Below are 25,306 nucleotides of genomic sequence, written 5' to 3' on the forward strand. Positions count from 1 at the left end.
CACACTTTTTAATGCTAGTGTTTGACAAAGTACTCTTTCAAGACCCTTCCAGTGTTTGACTATAAAACTAAGAACAGTGATATTAAAAATAAAAGTCCAAACCATCAAGATCCACTGCACTCACATCAATCTCGTGAGTAGTATTTGACCACCACAACTTAGCAATACAGCATAAAACCCGTTGACTCGGTCAATTTTTCCGACAGTAAACAGCCACGTGTGACCATTGACGCAGTTGGCTTCTCTTCTCTTCAAAGTAATTTCCGTGCACGTTCTCCACCTCCGTGTCGTGGCGTTCTCACACGCATCTTCTTCAAAAGTCAAACGCAGTTATTAAGTTTGTTAAATTACTTCACCAAACTACAAAATGGAAAATTTAATGTAACCCAAATAAAAGAATTTCTCAATTTATTTTTAAAGAATTTTTACAAATCACTCTCCGTATTTTCCCTTATAATTTTCATTTAACACTATAAATATTATTTTAACTAACCAACATCAACTAAGTTGTTAAAATAACCTCACCATATTATCTTATTTTCTATATCTTTCAACCATCTTTTATGTATTTTCTCCGTTGTCACCGTCTTTCCTCATCCTCCTTTTCTTCTTTTTTTTTCTTTTTTTAAGAAGAAAAAAAAAGAAAGATAAATTATAGGAAGAAAAAAAAAAGAGAAAGAGGGTATTAAATGGGAGTTATAAAAAAAAGAATAGTCAAATTACAATATTTTCAAAGATGATATACGAATCACAAAATAAGTAAAATATATATATATATATATATATATATATATATATTCAACCTACGAAAATAAATCACAATTTATTTTAAACAATTGTTACATTTTCAGCCCTTCTTTAATATAATTGTTTATTAGTTGGTTTGATAAAGATCTAGAGGGTAACATTCTTAAGATTATCAAATTTATTTTTTGCACATTATTTTTTGATAATTATATTATCTTAATAATGTATGAAGAAAAGACATATATATATATATATATATATATAATAAGGATATTAATATTTTTTTATAATTAACTTATGAAAGTTTAATTAAATTTATCTATTTGATTATTTTTTATTATTTACATATATCTCTCACGTTATAAGATTAATTTAAATTAAATTTAAAAATAGATAGAGATAGAGAATCAAATTTAAATTAGAGTGTATCTCTAAAGAATCAAATTTACATGGTTTAATATTAAATATATTTGAGGCATAATTATATCTATCATAATCATATCTAAGAGATAGAAATCTTAACGGAAGAAAAGAATGTGTAATCACAAAGTTAGACACACATAATCAAATCTTTTTACTATTATATATTTATTTTTACAAAATATGGTTTAGAAATCTGTATCGAGGAACTGGTACCGGATGTGTTAACTAGCTATTATAATCGTTAGAAGTATTTACTGCAGTTGCACGATATCATCCATTGTACTTCAGTAAACAGTTAAAAATCATAGTAAATTAATAACTACCCTTTTTCTTCAATCAGGAATAATAGCAAATTTGATCAAAAGCTCAAAACTTTCCGATGCCAAAGGAGAAAAAGATCCCATTCATTATTCTAACAAATTCAGTTCGGATTGCAGGATTCTGGCAAGTTATGCTATCCACTAATCTCTCTCTCTCTCACTCTCACCGCCTCCAAACAAGAACAATAGCCGGCCCCACGCGTTATTAACAGCCATGCATATCATCATCATTCATCCACCCCATACTCCAACAACGTGACCTTTTCCTCTCTCTCTCTCTCTCTTTCCTTCATCCTTCTTCTCTTCCTCCCCTTCTCCTTACGCGTATATCGATCCAGCTCTCCTCCCACCGCCGGAATCTTTCATCTATAATCTCCAACCTCTTCTGATCCCTATTAATCCCCTCCTCCCCAACTCTAACCTCATCGGCATCCTTATCCTCCTATACTTAACATGGGGAACTACCTCTCTTGCACTCTCTACTCTTCTCCCGGCTCGACCCAATCGACTGCCAAGGTTGTTCTCCCCGATGGCGACCTCCGGCAGCTCGACGGGCCCCTCAACGCCGCCGAGCTCATGCTCGACGTGCCGGGCCACTTCGTCGTGAACTCGCGATCCATGCACGTCGGCCGGCGGTTCTCGCCGCTCGTGGCCGATGAGGACCTGGAGATGGGCAACGTCTATGTCATGTTCCCGATGAAGAAGGCGAAATCCGTCGTCGCGGCGGCCGACATGGCGAGGCTGCTCGTGGCAGCGAACAGGGACGTCCGGCGGGCTTCCGGCGGGAGGGCGAGGGTTTTGCCAGAGGCGGCGGCCGCGGCGGAGGCAGAGGACGAGAAGGAGAGGAGTGATGTGGTGAGGGTGAAGTTCGACGAGATGGATCCGCCGCCGGAGGCGGCGGCGGAGATTGGAGAGATGAAGTATAGATTGAGTATGAGCAGATCAAGGAAGCCAACATTGGAGACTATAGAAGAGGAGATTATTTCTTATAGATGAGTTAATTAATCTTCTTCTTCTTTAATTTTTCTTTCACTCTTTTTCATGTCTTTTAAGTGATGAAGGGAGATCATATAATTGTTGGGATTTGGGTGAGATTATTATTAGACTCTGGTGCTGTGCATAAGAATGGTGAGTAATCACCATGGATATGTAGACATTTTCATCAAGAAACAGTTGAAATATATGATTAGTTTAATTCATTTGAGGTTTTATTATATTTTTCTCGTCAAATAACTCGCCTCAATAGCGGGGGATTCTGTACGGGTTTGGGAACGGTGGGGGTATCTATCTATAAACAATTTTAGAAGAATGGAAGGTTTGATTTAGAAACAGTGAAGAGATGGGATCTTAATTATAATAAACCAAGAAGGTGGGGTGCCAGATGAAAATTTTCTACAACAAAATTAAATGGAGCATTTCTTTTATAGTTTTTAACCAAGCTGGCCCTCTTCCAACCTTATTAATACCAAAAGGGAAAAAAATTAAATTAAATTTAATAAGATAAATAGAAATCAGATATTCTTATCCTCCTTACTCTCTTTATATAAAAATAACTTATGAGATTAGCATTCAATATCCTATCTAAAACATCAACGAGATTTGCATCTTATGTAAAATTATTGACATATATAATGGCAAATGTATTTATTTTTTAAAATTTTATTAGGAAAAATAGCAGCAAAAATGCTTATAAAATTTGAACTGTCATCATTTTCTATTTTTTGTGTGTGTATATAATAATAATTTAATGATTATTTAATAGAAGAGGTCAAGTGAAGTATTTCTGACGGTCATTATGCACTAAAACGACTATAGCACTCTAGACTTTTTTTCCGTTATGGACCATTGAATCAAAAAAGGGTTTGCTTTGGTCCAAGTTGGAGGAGAGTCGAAAGGGATATCCACTGATCCACTGAACCAACCAAGGAGGCTGCCCAGTTTATGCATCATAGAGTTTCCCGGGCCATGGAAATAGCTTGATGGGCCAGTCACTACCCGAGAGTGGGTTTCTATCTTTTATCATGAAGAAAGTGCCGGCATCTCTATTTCCGAAATCATCCTATTCCTGGGTCACCGTAGTGACCCAGAGAGGTAAAATATTTCGGTAAATAAGTTTGGTCAAAATACTTGCATTTTCTTCTTAAAACCGAGTCATCTGACAGAGTAGAGAGAGTACGACTACTGGTTTGGTCTCAATCCAACTGGACGAATCCTGGTCGCTCTGATAACTTCTTTCTCTCTCTAGGGTTTTAGGCCTACGATCTCCGGCGAGCGGCGGAGATCATCGGATCCATGGAGGGCGTAGGGTTGCCTTCGGACGACGCTGACCAATCGCAGGCTCGACCGCCGCCGGCGATTGCTGCCGATCTCATATCGGACGATGATCGGTCCGTCGCTGCCGACTCGTGGTCCATCAAGAGCGAGTACGGGAGCACGCTCGATGACGATCAACGCCACGCCGACGCCGCTGACGTCTTCTGCGCCGCCAATTACCCGGCCGCTGCCTCGGATTACGGGTCTCCTCCTCTCGCTTCTTGATTCAATTTTAGTTCCCGTTTGAGGAATCTTTTTGCCGCCGAAATGTTTCGAGGTAGTTGAATGAGTTGAAAAAATGATTGGGTTGGTGCCAAAAATCGAAAATTGCAAGTAGATATTAACTCTAATTATTTCCCACCTGCATGTAGTTTTAGTGTCTTTGCATCTTTGACGGGCCCAGGTGCTCATTTCAGATATACGACTAGTATGTATCGGAAGGAATCTAAACTATCTACTATCTTCCTGTTTCTTCAAGAGAGCGCTGCTGAAGGGGAATGTCTGTCTGTGAGCCCACAAGCAAACCTCATTGGTACCTCTAAATTCCTCCACTAAAGAGAACTTGCTGGAGTAATTGCAAAGTATATCCTTGCCCCGCAAATTACTACCATCTATGTCAACCCATGTGAAAACTAGGTGGCACAGCTTCTACTTTTATTAAAATCTGTATTTTCCATCTTTCTGCCTCCAGTTCGGGTTAAGGATTTAATTGATGTCAAGATCATCTAGAAGTTTCTTCCCATAAGTAAAATGTGTGTTAACTCCGGAGACGAGAGCGAGAGAGTTCCTTATAATGGACATCTAGTTGTATTATCGAAGACAATACTAGCTTCGTACAATATCTTATAACTTGTCGGTTCCCCCTCCCCCTCCCCCACCCCTTCCTTTGAATGTAGATATTCTACTACTGATGTGTTCAAATTCCTTTTGAAACAGTTCTGACAAGGATGAGGCAGATGCCAGCGAGGTTGACGGATCAATGCTGGGATTGCAGAGCTACTGGGATGCTTCGTACTCGGAGGATCTTGCAAATTATCACCAGCATGGGCATGCTGGTGAAGTTTGGTGATTACTGCTCTTGAATGTTGATGTTTCATTAACCACATTGTAGTTCAGTAAAGTTGCAATTGTCGTCTTAGCTTTGGTGTTTGACAACTTGACATTAACATCTTCTTTATTAACTACCTTACATTTTCTTATTCTTCTGTTTGAATTTTACTTTGTTGCCATGAAATGCTTTCCAATTTTTTTTGTACAAGCATGTCTCTCCTGTTCACTTTCTTCTCACACCAATGGTAAAAGAGCTTTTTTAATTCTTATATAAAGTATTAAGTGGAAATAAAAAGTGTCCTTGAATAATATCATTTTAGTGTTACATCTAGATATGCAGGCCATTATTCCTCTCTCCAGCATAATGAGAATTACCTGTGATAATCATATTGAGATTTCTATTTAAAAGGAAGCTAATTTAGGGCATTCATCCTTGCCTTTAGATGATCCACTACGGATTTGCCTTCCTGGACCTCACTTCCTCAGTTCCTTGTTGCCCACTGCACCTTTAACCTTAAAATTTTTAGAACTTTAAATGTGAGACTTACCTACACTACTAGTTGCATCTGAATCTTCTTCCACTTTAGGCAACTAAAGGTGGAGGGCTGCTAGCCTACTACCTGCTTTGTAGTACATGAATCTTTTCTCTATCTACAGGTTTGGAAAAACCATGACCTTCCTCACTTACCATTAATACCTTATTTTGGCCACCCTTCTCAGTTCTCACCACTTCTGCTGGTTTTTTAGTTACCAGATAAATACATGTTCATACATCAGGACTAATTATTTGCATGTCATACATAAACAATTTCTATGCAAGAAGTTCTGTTGGTTGTCTACAAGACAAATTTTCATTTGGAATAATCCATGCTACCCAAATTTAAGTTTTTTTGTGTTTTTGTTTTTTGGGGTGACAAAAGGCACTACTGCCTGTTTCATTGAAACAATAACAGATTTAAGTTATTAACTACAGTTTTTGTATGTTGGCAGCTCTTTGCATTATGAGTGAAAAAACCTGTTTGTGCTTGCTAATATTGCCGAACTTCTCTTTGATCTTGTATAACATCCATATTATAGATTGTCAGTTCTCTTGTTGTTTATCTTTTGTGGTTATGTTGTATAAAATTTATGTTAAAGCTGAGGCCTGAAGTCAGATTCTTTCTATTAGGTTTGGAGCTGAAGTCATGGATACTGTTGCCTCTTGGACTAAAAACTTGTGCCTCAACACCTATCAAAATGGGAATACAGCTGATGTCAGCAATCGTAAATCTGAATCTAGTGAGATTTTCCAAGACTTGTCAAGTTGGAGTGTTCTTGATGTTGGAACTGGGAATGGCCTGTTTTTGCAAACCCTAGCAAAGCAGGGGTACACTTCTGAAAATTTACCTTCTAAGCTTCATTTTGTATTTATTTGAATTCTTTGTTCCAACATGACTATCTGTGAGTGAATATGAGAATAGAGAACAGTGTACCTCAAATATTTCTATTTTTGGGCAACCTTACCAGAACCTTGCTTTATATTTCATAGTAACTGATGACAAATTTGATTTCCAGGTTTTCAGATTTGACTGGAACTGATTATAGTGAGGGAGCAATTGAACTTGCACGGAATCTTGCTCTTCGTGATGGGTTTACCAATATAAAGTTTTTGGTATGTAATAACAGTAGTAGACTGACTACTGGAATTTAATTTTCCTTTGCATTTGCCCACCAAACCTAAATATCTATCAGGACTGCTACTGTGCTTTTTCTTTAGTTATTTTTATGACAATTTCAGGAACATAAGTTAGCATCAAACAGTTAGGATTATATATGAACAGTTCTTTTTCTTTCCTTGTTCCTGTTGTTGTTCTGTTCTGGATTGTTTTTGAATTACCTTGCTGTTGATCTGGTTCTCTATAATTTTCTTCTATTACATTTACCTGATACTTGCAAGTGGCAACTGGTGGGGGCTATTTTCAAGATTTAGATGCTCTCTTTACTTGGTACAGCGTTCAATTTTTACTAACTTGAGCTAACCCTAATCGTTGTCATGATGTCTGCCCATGCAAACTTAGCAGCAGTTGCTCCTTGTGTTAGGTTAAATTATTTTTATAATGGATATGCATGTTTGTATCAGGTTGACGATATTCTGGAGACAAAGCTGGAAGGAAAATTCCAACTTGTTGTAGACAAAGGAACATTGGATGCAATAGGGTTACATCCAGATGGCCCCATTAGAAGGTTAGATTTACAAAAAGGCATCTATTTCTGCTTGCTTGTGTACTACACACACACACGCACACACACACGCGCGCGCGCACACACGCACACACACACATATATATATTTGGTTCATTTACTTTTTGTTCTATCAGTATGTTCATATAATGCCTCAATATTCGAGTTGAACACAATTGATGCTTTCAATTACAAAAAGAGGGCTGGAAAAATAACATATTACAAGTACTCAAGATCTTGTTTTGTGAAGTTTTTGACCATAGCTTTTATTGTGAAGAACAATTTTCAGAAGCAATAATACATAACTAGGAATTTTACTATGCTATTTTACACGTTGATGCACAATCTTGTATTAGTTTGTCAAAAGAGATTTCTTTATGGTAGATAAAGTACTTGTACCACTTATTATTTCTCATCAAGATGAAATACAACAATTTTTGAACCTCATTCATCCTCTTTGTGTTGTATATTTCTTGTTCAGGATAATGTATTGGGAATCATTATCAAACCTGGTTCTCCCTGGTGGTATTCTGGTCAGTAATTCCTCTATCAGATAAACTTCTGGGAGTTGAATATTCTCTAATTTCCTTGATATTCTTTTTGTCAGAAATTGCTTAGAAATAAATATATGCATAGTTGTGATTGGGCCAAGATTCATTATTCACCTTAGCACTTGATTAACTTTTACAGGTCGTCACATCTTGTAATAACACAAGGGACGAGTTGCTGCAAGAAGTAGATAATTTCAACCAAAGAAAGATTGAGAGCAAGGACTTGGACCAAGAGGCAAGCAAGGAGCCTTCAGTCTTCCAATACCTCGATCACGTGCGGACTTATCCTACAATCATGTTTGGCGGAGTTGAGGGTTCTCGTGTTTGCACTGTTGCTTTTCGTCGAATGTGAAGAAAAAAAGAAAAAGAAAATGTATTCCAATAGAGGTTATCGTGCTATATTATGGTTTTAGGAGGTAGTCTATCTTGCACTTTTTAGGTAGTTAACTTTCTCTTCCCATTTTCTCATATCTATCAAATTCAAAAGGGTGGGCATTTTATCAAGGCCCCAGGTTGGGGCGAGAAACTGTGTTGGCATGTCTTCATTACAGCGAGACAATGTGGAAAGAAAAAAGTTGATATGTACTTTGAAATTGTGTTGTTCTCCTTATATTCAAGCAAGGTTTTCCATAGGAGTTTTACATGTTAAATATCTTGTTTACCATATAATTTGTCAATGTGTCATAGAAAATTGGCTGTGAAATAATCCTTTTGGTCATTTAGTTCAAATCATGGAAACTCCGTTAGGTTGCTAAACACAAACAAGCAAGTGTTTGTTCCTAAGAGAACTCTTCTGCTTCTCTCAAAGAAGAGACTTCCTGTTTGCTTGAAGGACCAGCGAACCATGAAATAATAAATAGTGGCACTTTCCCCTTGAGACAATTAAATGCCAGAGAAGTCCATCATCATTAATTTGAATAGTTACTACATACCAGAGAACTATTAAATAAAGGTTCACGACACTGGCAAGAAGATTTCTGAAATAAATAGCAACCTTGTTACAGACGAGGTTCTCAGAATATCCATGACCCGACAGAGGAGCAGAACTGTAACACAAGAACTTACTAAAACATGCAGAAACCTGAAATCAGAAAACAGTCCGGACTGAATGACCAAATGGAACAGAATTCTAAAGCATGCAGACGATAAACATTATTCAATAACTATCACTTGTTACTCGCAATCAGAAGTCGTGCTTGCATCATCAAATCACTCCTCTTCCTCTGACTCGGCACTCTGAAGCCACTCAACAAAAGGTTTTGCATTCTTCAGCACCTGAGAGTTCTTCCCACATGCTACGCCTTCATCATACCACTGAACTATGTTTTCCTCTTCAAGCAAATCTCCGTCATAAAGTACTTTCAGGACAAGTGCCACCTCCTTCAGTGCATCTGGACTACACTTGATGCTAAATGCTTCAATGGCTCGGAGCAGGAGAATCTGGGAGTCTTCATTCTTCAGGGCAGAAGCAATGTAGTTCTTTTTCTTGCTTACCTCCTTTGAAAATCCTTTGCCAACACCAACAAAAAGCACCTCAAACAGGGCAGTCATGACTTCCTGAGGGGGCTGAGCTAGAGAACCCAAAAAGCTCTTCAGTTGGCTTGGTGCTAACCCTTTGCGTAAATTAGCTGCAATCTCCTCGAGCAGCTTACTATAAGAATTACCTTGGACACCATTTTGGTCAGCACCTAGTTTTTCTTCATGTTTCACATTTCCATTAGTAAGTCCCTCTTTCTTTGCCTTCTGTTGCTTTTTCTCCTTGTCAGGCTCAAGGGTAGAGAGCATTACCATCTCAGCAGTTGCAGCACTCAGCTGTTCCTGGATCCGCTGCTTTGCAGCCTCCATTGAGGTATCTGTCAGCCACTGAACATCATCCTCCTCTTCATCATCATCTGCAGCATTATTACCATCTTGGCTCCTAGCAGGTGAAGTAGAATGATCCTCATCAGAGCCACGACCAGCTTTCTTCTTTGAAGCAACAACTTTTGCAGTACTGGCATCCTTGGAAGCAGTCACACCTTTTTTCTTTGTGTCTTTCTTTAGCTTCTTCTGTTCATCATCAGCAGCTTCCCCCTCCTTCAGTCGCTCCTTTTCTGCCCTCCTCAATGCCTTTTTGTCCTTTGCCCCCTTCTTCTGTTCAGGTGGGTTCTTCACAATGAAAGTTGTGAGCTTGTCCCTCATGTCAACATCAGACACAAAGCCACATGCAGCACACTTGAGGGTAATCATCTGGGTCTTGGTGATGATGATCTCAGTCTCAGGGTTGCCACATCCATAGCATTGCACATACTTCTTAATAAAATTCTCAAGAAGACCAGCCAGCTTGACGGTATCATGAGCTCCATTCACCAGGGAAATACCTGTCTTCTCATCAAATTTGGACTGTGCACCAAGCTCACAACCAAAATATTTTGTTGTGTAAGAAGCAGGCCTAGCCAGCGCTTTTGCAATATCCACCATGTTCACAATGTTAGTCTTGATGCCATTGCCACGGCCTTCAATTTTTGTTATCATTTTGGGCATCTTATACCTATAGAAGGCATCATTGCTGTTTGAAGCGCCAATGTTTTGCAAAGCCATCTTGGATCACAAGATTGAAATTTGGCACTGTTAGAGACAGCAGTACGCAAATGGGACAGTGTTGTTTCTTCTTTCAAGAACACTAAGAGGTTGTTTTGCAGTTATAAGAGGTTGCTTGCGATAGCAACCGGGTGTTTGCGCAGAATGCTGAAGGGGACTGTGATGCATGCAGGTAAACCTCTCAAAGGAGTTTTGGTATCTTTTTCTTGGTGTAGGAGAATATTCTCCAAGAAATCCAACTGATTCCAAGAAGAGAGGTGCTTGTTCAGACATAAAAGAGACTTCAATGTTTGCAGCCTCCACCTTGGCGATGTGCAACAACAGATTGGAAATCCAACTTCCTGGAGCAGAAAAGTCAAATATCAGATTATAATTCCAATTATCAAAGTAGTATAACAAAATATCAACAAAAAGTAGAAGCAAATATATAATAATCTTTTTTCTCAAAACTGAGTATTATTCCACAGAATCATTCCTAAAAATAGTAGACTCTCACTAGGCAAACGAAAGAGAACAATATTGTCCATCATTATAATTTCTCAAATAGAAAGGTCACAGAAGTATCAGCTGAGCGACCAAATAAAATTCCCATTACAACATTCTACGAAGAATGACTTCGAAACCATTTTACATTGATTATATGTGAACAACTGCTTATTTGTTTGTGATGCCAACCATAATACAAGAATGCACCTTACCAATTCAGATGTTTAAAAGGATTGTAAAAAAGAGATCTAGGATGGAGCCCAAGAACCAGAGATCCCCAAATAGAACTAGAACCTACTGCCAACATAAGCCTCACCATTTCGCAACAATCATATGTTTCGTAAGTAGAAGAGACATATTTTGTGAAGCTACTAGCTTCCTGCTTTCCATTAAATATCACTGTGTAAAACAATAATAAACTAAACGGGCACGTAGCATATTCCTCTCACATTAACTTCAGTAAGATACCTAAATAGCAAACTATAAATTCATAAGCCACAATGATTCTCTACCTCTTTGGGCATCAATAAAATTCTCTTCCCTTTTACACGCTGCTCAAATTAATTGTACAAACTCATCAAAGTAAGATAACAATTATAAACAACAAACACGCACCCATAAAAGCAGATCCATGCACTAATTGATTAATTATACACATATGACAGCATATCAATGTAACTTCCGAGTAACAACTGCAACAATAATCCATGTTACGGAGTTGCTAGTAGTTATATAAAACCTACCATTGGTTTCTAAATATTTCAGTGAACAGAAAGTTTCAAGTTCTAACAAACCATGAGTTTCAAAGTGAGCTTGATACTAGATACATTAGTAACTCTTATAATACTTGGGAAAAATCTCTAAAAGTTCACCACAAAATAGATTAACTAAATCCTACACAACCACTTATCTTCAAAGATAAGCAAAAAAAAACCCTATCTTGGTTGTGAATCACAGCAAACTTTTAACAGTAGATATAACCACGTACATTCTCTAATGGACAAGTACAGGTACAAACAAATAAAAACGTAAAACCACAAATCGATGGACAGATACAGATCAACTCCAAATCAACAAAAAAAAAACAATTCTAGAACAATCCAATCCAAAACGGAACCATGATCACAAATCAACAGGATTCTAATGACTACAAACAAACCCCAGGAAAAATAAATAAAGAAGGAACACAATTCAGCACGAACCATCACGATCCAGGCGGAAATCGAACCGATCTCGAGCTAATGCAACAAAATCATCGGATAAGAATGGCAACAACATAGATCGATCGCTACAAGAAGATCAAATAGAACACGGGATTTCTAAAGCAGAGGAGGAGAAGGAGAAGGAGAAGGAGAAGGAGGAGAGATTCTAACCTTGAGGGGGGCGATGGATGAAATTGAGGGAGGGAGAGGAATTATTTATAGGGAGGAGGAGGGGAGGAATCCTTTTCCTACACGGGTTAGATTTTAGGGCACCACAAGGAGAAGTCTTTGCCACTCACTTTCCCAGTAATTACAGGTCGGACCAACCTTCTTTGCCGGCCTGGTCTATACGATGAGTTCGGCTAGCCGCTAGCGTAAGCGAAGTAAATATAATTAAACCTAAAAAAAAGTGTTAATTATATTTAGCTCTTAAAATATCACTACGTCTCTTCCACATAAACCCTCTGATTTAAAATAAATTATTAGTTTAATAAGAACGTAGTTTTTTCTTCTTAATTGAAGAGTCTACGTAGAGAATATCTCTCTTAATTTAGGAGTTTTATATAAAAAAAAATTCACCTAAAGGCTTGTCTTTATTATTATTATTATTATTTAATATAATGTGAGTATAGATCAGATAGATAAATTAGTTGACCCGCAATTTGATTATGAGCTAAATAACTAGTATATACGTTAAATAATTTAAATAAACCATGTAAAGTAGTTTAACCTGTTTTTAAAATTTAAATATTTTTTTTAATAACGTTTATGAAATATGTTAGGGGAAAATTTAGATTGAGTTATATATCGGAGAAGCACAAGACATCAGTTGCAAAGTTTATTCAAACATAAATAGGATGATAATTTATAGTTTTTCTTATTATTTGACTTTTAAAAAAGAAACAAGAAACTATTTAATACACCCAAAGAAAAACCCACCAATAATTTAACTTTCTCCCTTCCTCATAGGTAAAGTGGACAGTATTTTGCCTTCCACTGCACACTACCTGCATCAAACAAGTACCCAGAGGAGTTCTTCGTTATTAAAAAAAAAAACCTAGAAGCGTTTCCTTGAGAGCTGGTGACCAAATCTCCAAAACCCCGGTGGATCCGTTACCAAGTTCGCTCCTTTTCCTTGTAACTCGGTCGGGATCGATCCCGATCTCCTCGACTTTCCTCTCCTCCAATGGCGTTTCCAATCGCCGCCTCTCTTATCTTCTTCCTCATCCTCATCCTCCCTGTTTATAGCTTCGAGTCCTCCGTTGGGCCGCGGCGATCTCTTCTCCGATCGCTAGGCGATGGCGCGAATCTCGTCGACGCGGCCGTGGACCTCAACAGCAGCAACTTTGACGCCGCCCTCAAGGGGTCGCCGGCCACCTTCGCCATCGTCGAATTCTTCGCTCACTGGTCCGATATGCTTTCCCTTTTTGTTTGTTTCCCCTGATTTGAACGAAAGTTTGCATCTTGTGGGAAGATTTGATGTATCCTTTGGCTTTTTTTTTTTTTTTTTTTTTTGAGAACTTTATTAGATTTATGATCCCGGAGGATTAATTTTATTAATTTGACATTTTCTTTTGTCGTCATGTGGTAGTTAGCTAGCTTTTGAATTAGGAGCTTCTTGACTTTTAATGCTGCCATAATTTGTAAAAGGTGAACTCCATACATTAGTTACTTTTTATTAGTGGTCGGATATGCTTTTCCTTTTTGTTCATCTCTCTGAATTTGTACGAAAGTTAGCAGTCCCTGGCGATTAATCTGATTCACTTGACCTTTCTGTTGTCGTATTGTAAGTTTAGTTTCTGTTTCTCTGGACTGGATTATAGATAATTAGATATGGAGCTTAAGCAGCTGAAATTTGCTGACTTTATTGCAGCCATAATTCGTTAAGGGCAAACTTCATAGAATTAGTTTCTTTTTTGTTAGTCGTCTATGCCATTCTAGAAGTGTGTTGTTAAGCTTTGTTCGTTTGCCATTTCCATTTGAATATGCTAATCGGAATGCTGCTGTACTCTTTTGATTCCACAGGTGTCCTGCTTGCAGAAATTATAAGGTATATAAATTTGTTGCATGCTGTGATTATGTAGAAATTCTTCTGTTGCTGACCTTTGTTATTTTGAGGGGCAATAATTCAGCCTCATTATGAGAAAGTTGCGAGGCTTTTCAATGGTCCAGATGCGGTACATCCTGGGGTTATACTCATGGCACGAGTGGACTGTGCAATGAAGGTATAGTAGCTCTATTTAGGGTCATCTTCTGTTTTTGTATCTAAGCCAGTCAGACATGCGAATTAGGTTTGCACTTTACATGCCCTTAAACATTAGATATTTTTGAGCCACTTTCATTAAAAAAAAGGTGTGATACCTAAAAGGATATGCAAATTTGGAAGTTGAGTGAAGCAACTTTGCGGCTACAAAATTAATATTCGTTTTCCTTTTCAATGTGTGACAGAACAGGTGAATACAATCCTCTGTGATAGATTTTCAGTTAGCCACTATCCTATGCTATTGTGGGGACCTCCGTCAAAATTTGCATCCGCTCGGTGGAATCCTAAGCAAGAGAAAAATGAGATACTATCAATCGATGATGGAAGAACAGCAGAGCGTTTGCTTAATTGGATAAATAAACGTATCGGAAGGCAAGTTATCTACTGGAACGCTTTCTCCTTCAGCTTAAAAATCGGCTAAAGCTTGTTAATGTCACCAGTTATATATTGTGCTGATTTTTCTTTTTTCCATCATTGCATTGCTAATTCTTGAACTTCTGAGATATTTGACGTGCAACACATCCATTTAGAATGCAATTCAATATTATCCCTGTTATTTTGCCTAACTCTATCTGCTTTTTTTTTACCTGAAACAAGTCAACAACTTCTAAGTGAATGCATGATAATTTCCGATAAAATCTGTAAAAGAAAATAAGTACGGTGCATAGTTGACGTGTGATTTCGAGAGCCTCAAGGTCTCCCCCTTTTTTTTTTGTTGAATAAAGCTAATAGCAGGAAAGCAGAATGATGTCAAACACTCTTAATTTGTAAAGTTCATTTTAATGGTCAAACCAACCCCTCTAACTTAGCTCAAGGATTTTGTATGTTTTGAGTGACCTGCTTTGCTATAATGTTGAATCAAGGACCATACACTACAAGTTCCTCAAGGATTAAGCAGTTGACTGTTGCTAAATGGCTTTATATACACTAATTATGTTTCTTGTTCGTCTGACTTATCATTTTGTAACTTCTAATCGTGTTATAGATTATGTAATCAGAAATTTCCGACCTTAGGGGCTTTTATCAGTGCTAGCATTAAGTTTCAAATAATATCTTGATGGATATGCCCTTTTCATGACATATGCAGTTCATTCAGTTTGGACGATGAAAAGTTTGAGAATGAGAATACACTTCCAAGAAATGCTTCTGATCCTGAACAGGTATTGGTAATTTGGCAGTAAATTTACTTTTTCATATATTAGTCTATTAGACTATTATGTAAGTATCGAGTAAGATTACTTTCTTTTGTAATACAAGCATATCAATTTTACATTATCATATTATATCTGTTTCATAAGATTGCGCGAGCTATCTACGATGTTGAGGAAGCAACAGCAAATGCATTTGATATAATCTTGGAACACAAGGTTTGATTTATTTCTCCGAGGTCTATATGAAATCTGCACATGTATATATTTATGATTTTTATTTTCTTTCAACAATATGCAGATGATTAATTCAGATACTCGTGCTCCTCTGATAAAGTTTTTCCAGCTTTTAGCGGCACATCATCCTTCTAAAAGGTTGGACTTCCTGTTTTCATGAGTCAGATAGATCATGTATCCTTGTTGCTTATTAATGAGTTTGGTCAGTAGGTGTCGAATGGGAAGTGCCAAGATACTCGTGAACTTTGATGATTTGTGGCCGTCAGACCATGCGGTCAGTTCACAGGAGGTCACTATATTACAGGAAAGAGACATGACAAAGAGTCACTTGATTTGTGGCAAAGAAGTTCCCCGTGGATATTGGGTATATAAAACTCCACTATGCTTATTTTTCTTTGTTGGCTTTTATGGAGTGTTTCTTGTTTTCCCTTTCTTTGGTTTCTCATTTTGCTAATTATTCTCTACCTATGGCTGGCATGATATTCCTTTTGAATTGAGTGGACTCCACCAAGGTAAATATGCACTTAACTAAAATGACAGCATTAGCATGTCAACTGTGGTAAATGGTAACAGATGACATTTAAACAGTATAAAGTTGTTTTCCACGTCATAATTAATTTTTAGTAGCTTTGCTTTCGAGACTTAGTACTTCATTTTCTTTAACTCTTTTAATACCTTGAGCTATTCTGATGTAAATTAAGCTATGAATTGTCTAGTTTATGTTTGCTTCTTTCTGCTCAGTATCTCTTTTGAGGCTTTTTCCCTTCACCTCTTTCTGCTACATGTGTTCTTTCTATTGTTATTTATCCTCTTTACTTATAGTATTCAGTTATCCTCAGGTTTGTGTCATTCTCATGTAAAGTTTGGCACAATCATACATTAGAATTAGCCACAGACTTGCTATTTTTTCGCACATACACCTGATTTTCCTTTTTAGCTTAATTAGTGTTTTTTAGTTCTGCCCCACAAGTTTTAAAAACTTTTAAAATTTTTATTCAAACTTCCCCTTGAATTTGAAGTCCTGACCAGTTTCTCTCCCTCTTTCTAAATGTTTGGGATAGTTGTCTGCCTGATTCAAGCAAAAAGTTTGGCATCATTTGTATGTGTGAATTGCATCACTGAGAGCATTTCATCTTCTTTTGTTATCTACTGGCATTTCAGATTATTGTGAGAAATTAGATTTATGTCCTGACTCTCCTGAGATGATTTTAGTTTAGCTAGCTTTTTTATTTAAATTCTCACTTTCTCCTTTTCGGTAAATCGTGTTACAGATATTTTGCCGGGGGAGCAAAAATGAGACAAGAGGATTTAGGTACTTATTTATTAACTTTTTTTAAACTAATCCCCCCAAAAATTGTTTATTTTTTAAAACAATTTACGCAAGTTTCTTGCCCTGTTCCCCTTTGGGCTTTCAATCATATATATAGTGATCTCTCCAAACTGAGCAGAGAAAGCAGCTGTGGTATGAACTTGACAGCTTTGGTCATTGTCAGTGATGTGTTTGCTGCTCAAGTAACTCCTTGCATCATCACTAGTAGAATTTACCAAAATGATGTGAAGGCCATTAATCAGAAGTGATGCATTATAGTGCCAAAATGATGTGAAGGCCATTAATCAGAAGTGATGCATTATAGTGCTGGAATGCAACTAGGCTATTACATTGGGACATTATGGTAGTGCGGGTTGCATATTGTCCAAATCCCACTAGTCTTCCTACCTGAATTTGGGTAATTTGTCACCGGGCCAGTTTTGGCATTTTCAGCTGTTTGACCCAAAACTGTGAGTTTCAGCTAAAATTCACTGTTCACCCCCAAAAGCAGTCTGCTTGCTGGTTTTGGAGAATGTTTTGGATTGGATGTGATTGAAAGTTGAAACTGATCTGTTCCAGTGAAAATGGACCAAATTTGGCTATGACTTCGAATGTTTTATACTAGAGTTAAAGAGAAGATGCATAAACCTGAGAAAGTTGAAGAAAGGGAACACTGAGGATTTCAAAGGTGTGGCAAAGAATATTGGAATATAAATGTTCATGATTGAAATATAGTGCAATAAGTATCATATTAGAATTAAAAGGTTGTACTGCATTCATTTCGTGGATGCAGTTGACTGATTGCTTTCTTTTTGCTGGACCAACTGTACAACTATTAAAAGGCCATATTTGTCATCCTAATCTGCATGTGCAATCAAGAGTAACTAAATTTGTTTTATTTATTTTGTAGTAAGTTTTCCTTTGAGAAAATATTCACTTAATAGTAAATTGAGCTGATAAGATTTTTTTCTCAGGGAAAGAGGTTGGGCACCCAACATCAAATTGATGGGGCTTGATGGTTTCTATCAAGAGTTAACATTTTATGCATATATGGATTTCAGATGCTATGTCATACTCTTGTTTCCATTTTTAGTTACAAAGCCAGGATTTTTTATGTGCTTAACTAATTATACAACTGAGTGGGACTATTTATGGAACTTCTTAATTGCACTGCAAAGTAAATTTTGCTGTCTTGCAAAGGATATTATGTTTCTGAGTAACAGACAGATTGAACATAGTGCTTGTTTTTGTTTGTTGTGGTCTATTGCAGCTGTGGACTTTGGGTTCTGTTGCACTCACTTTCCGTAAGAGTTGGAGATGGAGAAAGTCAATTGGCTTTTACAACAATCTGTGATTTTATCCACAATTTCTTCATATGCGAGGAATGCCGCAGACACTTCTATGCTATGTGCTCAAGGTATAAAAGTTTACTTGTTGTCATCTATGTTTCAATACCATGTCCAGTTCTCAATTTGGAAATTTCACCACAGTGTCTCGATCCCATTTAACACAACTCGTGATCTAAGCCTTTGGTTATGGAGTGCACATAACAAAGTGAACGAGAGGCTGATGAAAGTAGAGGAAGCTTTAGACACCGCCGACCCTAGATTTCCGAAGATCATTTGGCCTCCAAAGCAGCTATGCCCATCCTGTTATCATTCCCCAAGCAGGAAAAGTAGTGGCGCAACTCAAGTTGATTGGAACGAGGACGAAGTGTTCCATTTCTTAGTTAAGTACTACGGAAAGATTCTTGCATCTTCTGACAGGGATACTGCTCTCAGCAGCAGGAATGATGGATCACCAATGGATGACATTGCCACTTCTACAAATGCAGTAGCTGTGCCTATTGGAGCTGCGCTTGGTATCGCCCTCGCAAGCTGCACATTCGGGGCACTAGCATGCTTTTGGAGGGCACAGCAGAAGAATAGAAAGTACTTACACCAACATCGCTCTTTAAAGAACATATGAATTCTAGGAGGGTGATTATCTTTATATGTGGCCCATTAGGCTGTCATTTGCTTGTGAGAGTATGATTTGGCATTTGACGAGATTGGCCATTATTCTCTTTTTTATTTTTGTTACAGGCAAAGAAAGAACTGGAACTGAGACTAGGACAAAATTGCTGGACAACCAACCACAGCCATGAATCAAGATCCATACCATGAACGAGAGATCATCTTGGTTCAAGTTTTTCAGTTATACAGATTCTCCAACTTGTTCATGGCTATGAAATGTATATTATATTCATAGGTGCAATTTTCCTTGGTGCCCAATCTCAAACACATTGTTATGAGAAGAAAATGCCAGACAATTTTAAAATTCAGACAAGTTTCAGGTACTGGCCATTATGTTCAAATGTGACTTATTTACAATGGGAAATAACATTCTGACAGCATTCCATAAGCAGTAATTCCACACTTCGTGATTACAGAATTTGCAAGTGAAGCCATAGACCTGTACTCAATTATATATAGTGCTTACAGAATCACAATTCCTCTGAAGTCTGTTCACTTTCTATTGGAAAAGGATGTGGAACACTAGATTTAACAAAACAAAACAAAACAAAGGTAACGTTTAGTTCTATAATAACTTTCACATTAGTTTACTTATGCTCATTTCTTAAATTTGTATAAGAAAATTTATACGGGTCTAGATTATTATGGTGTTTGACTGTAAATTAGTATACTGGTGAATAAGTTACACTTGATACGGCATGAGAAGTAATAAATTTAGAAAGTATTTTGATAAATGGCTAAAATATTTTTAATAGTGCATGGATAAGGAGAGGAGAGCACAGATAATAGAGAGAATAATTGAAATAATAGTTGGTTAAAGTAATATATCTTTAAGAGCAAAATAATGATTAGATTTTGTTATTAAATATAAAAAAAAACTAGATGTAAGAGAATAGGAGAGAGGAGTAGATATTAATAAATTAATATTGAGACGAAATGTTGTTTGATTACTATATTAGTATTAAATTTTACTATATCAAAATCAACCAAACGGGGAATTCTATCAAAGTTTTAGCAACTGCACTTTCCAGTTACCGGACATCGTACTACTTGTCTCAATCTCAAGCATGGCATTATTTTACACTATAACCTCCTGCCAAGCCAGGTTACTGTTTGCATTTAAGGAGTACCCATTAGAAGTCCAAACAGACAAACTACCATCTATATCAAAATTTATTGTGATCAGTGAAAGCATTTAAACTATAGTTATCAAAACTGGACCAGACCGATGGTCGAACCGATGATCGGATTACCAAATTGGTTCATTTTTGTTATTAGATCGGATAAGTAATTTATCTAATAAAAATCGACTGACCCAATAGATGAATTGGTAAATTATGCAACCTGGCCGGTACAAACTGACCGGGTCAACTTGGACCCATGACCGGGTCAATGCCTGGTCCAATTTAGATAACTACGATTTAAATCGAACTGATGCTGGTTTTATTGGCAGACAAAGAAAGTATCATTTCTTGCAAGGGGAATCTCTAGCAATGCATGCCAGGAGCAACCAAATGAGATATCTTAATTACTTTGCCTACTTAATACTTGAGACTCAATTAGGAGCCAAAGTCCTAATAGTTCTTTTCTTATCAGTGTACCTTCTTACTGAGAATAAATAGTAGGAGCCAAAGTCCATATAGTTGAGAATCAATGTATCATCCCTCTTTCCTTTAACTACTCCAATCAAAATGAACAGTTTGTATAATTTTCAGAAGTATCTAATTCATCACACACAAATTTGTGAGTTATCGAGCAACAGACTCGAAACTGTCAAATATAACAAATGGGACCAAAGTAGGCATTACAGAGATATACTTGATTTTGCTTCCACTATTGGAAAATATACACTTGAACTATTGTATATGGTTCCTTCATACAGGACACTTCATCTTCATTTTGATGAAGAGAGTGACATCACCAGAGGAATGAAACCGCTGTTAAGTATAAAAAGCTGCGCGAAACTACTGTATGATGTCTTATTTACACAATGTGACCATCACTCCTGCAATTCCATCTGATGCATCAGTGCTTGATGGAAGTGCCACTTCCAGACTTCCACTCATTTCTTTTATCGATCTTCTGATGATTGGGAAGGCAGAAGATCTAAGACTCCTGCAATTATGGCAAACTGTCTGCGCTTCCAGATTCCACGATGGACAACTCATGTGTTACCTATTATCTCAGAAAGCTAGATAAGGACAGAGATCAAACTGAAGGAACATTTAGTAGCATTCATCCAAATAGGAAAGAAAGACTTACTTGATGTTGGTATTGCCGGTGATGAAATGTTAAAATTGCTCTCAAAATTATATAGATTGGTAGGACAATTCCAGCAGTCCTCAGAAGTGCCGACTAATTTGACAAGAGTAAATGGGACAATCAATATAAATGGGCTTCTTTATATGTTACTGTTAATAAAATGAATTATATTATCAGAGCATTACCGCTAAAACTGTAAATGAATACAGCTTGGACTCTGTGAGGATGATTGGAAGCGCATCATGAAGAACCAAAAGAACCATGAACTGGCAATGGAGATTTTGGAATAGTACTATAATAGGTCAGAGAGAGATTTGCCTGGAATAAAGAAAACCTAACTTATTGAATAAACAACTCACAATTATGGCAACTATGCGGCAGTATATAATGCTTCTCGCATTTGATGTTGAATAATCATCAGCAGAGGATCCAATTGTATTGCGTCCTGAGGTCTCTATGTACCTAATATTGTGGTTTTCCTGGCTTGCCCAATTTCCCCTGGTAATAGAAAGCACTAGAACATGTTACTAATGATCATATAGGAGATAAGCATCCGTGTTGCTACCAGAGTAGAGCACAAAGAATACCTAAAGTTCATAGGGATCCTCCTCCCATATAGCAACAACTTTGGAGGAGCAGTATAGCCTGGTTTGAATTGCTGATCCAAGAAGAGGAGAAAGACAGCATCAGTAAGTTTGCAGTTGGAAGGGAATAACAAAGTATGCAGAATTAACATCATAAAAAGCTATTACCACCTGTAGGCATATCTCGCATGTAGTACCGCCCTTCTCATTACACCATTTCTGAACACATTTACGATGAGCATACTGCAATCATACAAAGAGCAGAGAATAAGAAAAGCAATAATGAATATATATTATCATCTAAAAAACAAAACAAATTCATTTAGGAGCATTTTCAGTTTGGGAAAAAAGATCTTTTTATTCTGTAAATACTTTTCCTATGTTAAGACTTGCTGCGTATTAAGATCTAGTGACATAAAGAGGCAAACTTTCAAAGCCGATAAACTCGTAGGCCACAAGGAACTCTTGACAACTATGATGGCAGTGGACCAGAAGTGTAAGAAAAATTTCAGTTCACCTATACCTTAATAACACCTCTTCTATCATGAAGATTAATAAGCACAAAAAACAAGAAAAGAAAAGAAGAAGATAAATTGGGAATCTTATGAAGAACATCCAGTAGCTAAAAAGCTTAGGCATCATCTACAGACAATATGGATACTACCACTCGCAGATTTCGTTCGATACTAGTAAGAGACCAGAAGTGCCGCTAAAGCTACATCAATTAATGCAATATCTCATCTGAGCAAGATGCTGTTACAGAAAACAAAACAAATCTACGGTAAAAGTTGCCCAAATTCAGACAATAAATACACTCCAAATAATTTGATATACCCTATGCTTAACTATCACTCCACAGACTTAGATATGCATGCATATGTTTATTGTTAAGTTTCCTTTACTTAATAAATACACTTGCAGAAAACCACACGTAAACTATTGCCATCTTAAGACTCCCTAAGGTCCTTCTTGGCAAATCAAATTCTCAACTTTAAAAGGTACTCAAATTGACTGCCAGAAACCAATATAATATACAACATATTACCCTTAAGCTGCCACAACAGGAACAGGGGGTCTCCATGTTGGAGTCGTCGTCTTCCTCCTGACAAATTCGACACTCCACCACATTACCAGTGGGCTTCTTAATACTATCATTCTTCTCTTCAGAAAGATTAAACTTTGTGGGTGAGGAAGGACAATTTGAGGCCTGGTTTCTGCTCTCAATGGCTGCTACTAATGTTGATTCCGTAAGCAACCGGTCCACCAGCAACACAAAATGGTCACCCATCCTTCAATGATCACAAGAAAGAAGAAAAGAATTGTAATTGGAGAACCAAAAAGCCTTAAAGCTATACTCAAAGAGAAGAAACTAAAAAGGATCAACTTTTTTACTTGTTCGTCAGCTAAAGATCACAGGGATACAAGCCAAGTACATAATAGAAAGAAATAGAGTTAATTGAAAGGAGACCCTTTTCAAGGCAAACCAGGGTCAGAATTGAATTATAAAAAACATCTGCAGATTAAATAGCAATCCAGCCAAGAGCACAATTATAAAAAACCAATAAGATAAACCATCAAAAAGACCCTTCTTAAGCGGAAACTCTTACAAGTTTTCAAATTAAAGTTACAGTTCATCATTAGGAACACCAAAACAGGTGAAGAGACAAGAAGGAAAAAAATAAATAAAAATAACATCGAGCCCATCAAAACCCATCATCAAAACGACCAAGGAACCATGGAAGAATCATTGCGCACCTGAAGTAATAAGACTAAACAACCAAAACGGGAAAAAGGCGGCAGCTTTTTCGCTGGTTCCTCCGAAAGCTCCTCGCTTTCACCACCGAGAAAGGAGAAAGGAGAAAGCGCAGCAAAGGGAAGCCAAGGAAAGCGAACAGGTAAAGGAGGCTTGCAAAGTGGGATTCGGATATCTTCAAGTAGAGAAAGGAAGAGATTGAGAGAGAAGAGAGAGGAGAAGGGAGGGAAAAACGAAGGAAAGAGGAAGAGGGGTTAAGAAGGAAGCAAGAGATGGAGTGCAGGACTTAACAGAATTATTATAAAATTTTAATCCACGCTAAGCTGCAGCGGTTAATCTACCGTTGAAAAGAGATGTAAAAAATTATAATTACCCCCCTAAGAAATAATCTATTTAAAAATAAGTAACAATAGGTTAATTAAGAAGTTACCACATTAATTTCAACATTTGGGCTATTAGTTACGAGAAACTTAACGTTTATAACTTCGTTTATACGAGAGTTAGTATCCAACTAAACGGTAAACTATAATTTGCTCTATTAAATAGTGCAAAATATTCTACTGGTTTTTCTTTTCCTGTAAGGAATTTAAGAATGTTTGAGGCTTCGAGTGGACTTTTTGACCACCAATTTTACTTAAATTTATTATTAAACATGATCTAATTTACTATAATTCTAATAAAAATATTAAATTGATTAATTTTTTTTTTGTCTTAATTGCTAAAAAATTAAGTTAAAAGAGATGTATATATATATATATATAACGCTGATGAATTAAATCTTATTTAGTAATAAGTTTGAGGTATAATTATTTTCTTAAATAAAATTTAAAATAAGGATAGTTTGGTCAAAAGCTCACTGGAGTGTATGTTTTTGCATGTAATTCACCCTTTTATAGTTTTATTTTAATATTTTTAATATTTTATGGTTATATATATAAACTAAAAATGTTATATTTTCTATTATATTAAATTAAGTTATTTTATAAATCTCAAAAATAGCTTAGTTTTAATTAGATAAACTTTCCCAACGCATCTAAAATAATATCGATCGAATTTCAAATAATAAATATATATATATATAATATATTCAATATATTTATTATTTAAAATCTAATCGGTATTATTCATTTGAAAGCTTCTCAATATTTTTAAATTTGATATATTAATTAGTTAAATATGATCGAAAAAATAACCGTCTTAATTTTAATGTAATCGTAAGAGGTAAAATGACATAAATAAAATAATAAAAATCAAAATAAATTTATGACTAACCACTGGATGGTAAAGCATAGTTTTCCCTTATTACAAAATACATCAGTCCAATTAAGAAATAGGGAAAAGTATAAAACTAAAATAACAGACAACATAAATGATTAAAATGGGAAAAAAAGAAGAAGACCCTTTCTTTGGTAATTAAACTTGGGTAAATTAGGCTATTTGATGTATACTAACAAGCCAATCAACAGTAACTAAGATTGCCCTCCAAATTCCAATCATATAACAGGGGATTAGGTGGCCAATTTATGAAATGACAATGCGAATTGTCTAACATCAAACACTGCCCATTTAATTATGCTGTGATAAAGATCTGTGGGATAACTAACCCACCAAACCCTGTTAGTCAACGATAACTAAGTTTCTTCCCTATTTAACCAATTAGCCCTTTGATCATAGGTTTAAGGGGGACATCATTTGGCATATTTCTAGTGGATTTAGTGGAGTAATCATGCATTTGTGATGAAATCAACATAACAATTTTATTTGCCAAAGCTTTGAGTCACCTAAAGATTTGACTGGAGTTGAAAGATTTTTCTTGTCTAATCATTGAAGTTATATCATCAAT

General features: G+C 36.5%; 5 protein-coding genes across 7 annotated transcripts; 3 read left to right on the forward strand and 2 right to left on the reverse strand.

Annotated features, from left to right (window-relative positions):
- Positions 1-1,747: 1,747 nt before the first annotated feature.
- Positions 1,748-2,689, forward strand: LOC140765527 (uncharacterized). The gene has a single exon (XM_073104669.1). It carries the CDS (start codon positions 1,944-1,946, stop codon positions 2,484-2,486), a length of 543 nt encoding a protein of 180 aa, XP_072960770.1. The 5' UTR covers positions 1,748-1,943; the 3' UTR covers positions 2,487-2,689.
- Positions 2,690-3,565: 876 nt separating this feature from the next.
- On the forward strand, positions 3,566-8,256 carry LOC140765521 (uncharacterized). The gene is made up of 7 exons (XM_073104657.1): positions 3,566-4,006; positions 4,740-4,868; positions 6,022-6,219; positions 6,408-6,504; positions 6,973-7,076; positions 7,555-7,606; positions 7,764-8,256. Exons 1-7 carry the CDS (start codon positions 3,783-3,785, stop codon positions 7,974-7,976), a joined length of 1,017 nt encoding a protein of 338 aa, XP_072960758.1. The 5' UTR covers positions 3,566-3,782; the 3' UTR covers positions 7,977-8,256.
- A 241-nt stretch (positions 8,257-8,497) lies between these two features.
- Positions 8,498-12,153, reverse strand: LOC140765508 (eukaryotic translation initiation factor 5-like). 2 transcript variants are annotated; one of them, XM_073104644.1, is made up of 2 exons: positions 12,064-12,153; positions 8,498-10,545 (listed from the first exon to the last, which is right to left on the reverse strand). In XM_073104644.1, the coding sequence occupies exon 2, from the start codon at positions 10,202-10,204 to the stop codon at positions 8,834-8,836; it is 1,371 nt and encodes a 456-aa protein (XP_072960745.1). In that variant the 5' UTR covers positions 10,205-10,545; positions 12,064-12,153; the 3' UTR covers positions 8,498-8,833. The 2 variants fall into 2 exon arrangements, with proteins under 2 accessions (XP_072960745.1, XP_072960736.1); XM_073104635.1 differs by lacking the exon at positions 12,064-12,153 and adding an exon at positions 11,893-12,057.
- Positions 12,154-12,882: 729 nt separating this feature from the next.
- LOC140759131 (sulfhydryl oxidase 1-like) lies at positions 12,883-19,259 on the forward strand. 2 transcript variants are annotated; one of them, XM_073095613.1, is made up of 12 exons: positions 12,883-13,299; positions 13,918-13,942; positions 14,025-14,117; positions 14,346-14,527; positions 15,243-15,315; positions 15,454-15,522; positions 15,605-15,678; positions 15,751-15,904; positions 16,812-16,852; positions 18,120-18,266; positions 18,340-18,828; positions 18,934-19,259. In XM_073095613.1, exons 1-11 carry the CDS (start codon positions 13,079-13,081, stop codon positions 18,815-18,817), a joined length of 1,557 nt encoding a protein of 518 aa, XP_072951714.1. In that variant the 5' UTR covers positions 12,883-13,078; the 3' UTR covers positions 18,818-18,828; positions 18,934-19,259. The 2 variants fall into 2 exon arrangements, with proteins under 2 accessions (XP_072951714.1, XP_072951721.1); XM_073095620.1 differs by having other exon boundaries at positions 12,884-13,299; positions 18,340-18,780.
- Positions 19,260-20,538: 1,279 nt separating this feature from the next.
- LOC140761876 (uncharacterized) lies at positions 20,539-23,711 on the reverse strand. Its single transcript, XM_073099395.1, has 8 exons — positions 23,466-23,711; positions 22,756-22,999; positions 21,882-21,953; positions 21,714-21,784; positions 21,486-21,624; positions 21,312-21,392; positions 21,127-21,219; positions 20,539-21,039 (listed from the first exon to the last, which is right to left on the reverse strand). Exons 2-8 carry the CDS (start codon positions 22,996-22,998, stop codon positions 20,986-20,988), a joined length of 753 nt encoding a protein of 250 aa, XP_072955496.1. The 5' UTR covers position 22,999; positions 23,466-23,711; the 3' UTR covers positions 20,539-20,985.
- Between the last annotated feature and the right edge of the window lie 1,595 nt (positions 23,712-25,306).

The sequence above is a fragment of the Typha angustifolia genome, chromosome 1 (assembly GCF_048772165.1).
Source record: "Typha angustifolia cultivar Huaian chromosome 1, ASM4877216v1, whole genome shotgun sequence".
Classification (NCBI taxonomy): domain Eukaryota; kingdom Viridiplantae; phylum Streptophyta; class Magnoliopsida; order Poales; family Typhaceae; genus Typha; species Typha angustifolia.

Coding starts and splice junctions, on each gene's coding strand:
- LOC140765527 (XM_073104669.1), top strand. CDS start 1,944: ATGGGGAACTACCTCTCTTGCACTCTCTACTCTTCTCCCGGCTCGACC.
- LOC140765521 (XM_073104657.1), top strand. CDS start 3,783: ATGGAGGGCGTAGGGTTGCCTTCGGACGACGCTGACCAATCGCAGGCT. Junction 4,007..4,739: donor GCCGCTGCCTCGGATTACGG/GTCTCCTCCTCT, acceptor CTTTTGAAACAG/TTCTGACAAGGATGAGGCAG. Junction 6,220..6,407: donor CAAACCCTAGCAAAGCAGGG/GTACACTTCTGA, acceptor TTTGATTTCCAG/GTTTTCAGATTTGACTGGAA.
- LOC140765508 (XM_073104644.1), bottom strand. CDS start 10,204: ATGGCTTTGCAAAACATTGGCGCTTCAAACAGCAATGATGCCTTCTAT.
- LOC140759131 (XM_073095613.1), top strand. CDS start 13,079: ATGGCGTTTCCAATCGCCGCCTCTCTTATCTTCTTCCTCATCCTCATC. Junction 13,300..13,917: donor GTCGAATTCTTCGCTCACTG/GTCCGATATGCT, acceptor TTGATTCCACAG/GTGTCCTGCTTGCAGAAATT. Junction 16,853..18,119: donor AATGAGACAAGAGGATTTAG/GTACTTATTTAT, acceptor GGTCTATTGCAG/CTGTGGACTTTGGGTTCTGT.
- LOC140761876 (XM_073099395.1), bottom strand. CDS start 22,998: ATGGGTGACCATTTTGTGTTGCTGGTGGACCGGTTGCTTACGGAATCA. Junction 21,785..21,881: donor CATGCGAGATATGCCTACAG/GTGGTAATAGCT, acceptor TTCTTGGATCAG/CAATTCAAACCAGGCTATAC. Junction 21,393..21,485: donor GCCGCATAGTTGCCATAATT/GTGAGTTGTTTA, acceptor CTCCATTGCCAG/TTCATGGTTCTTTTGGTTCT.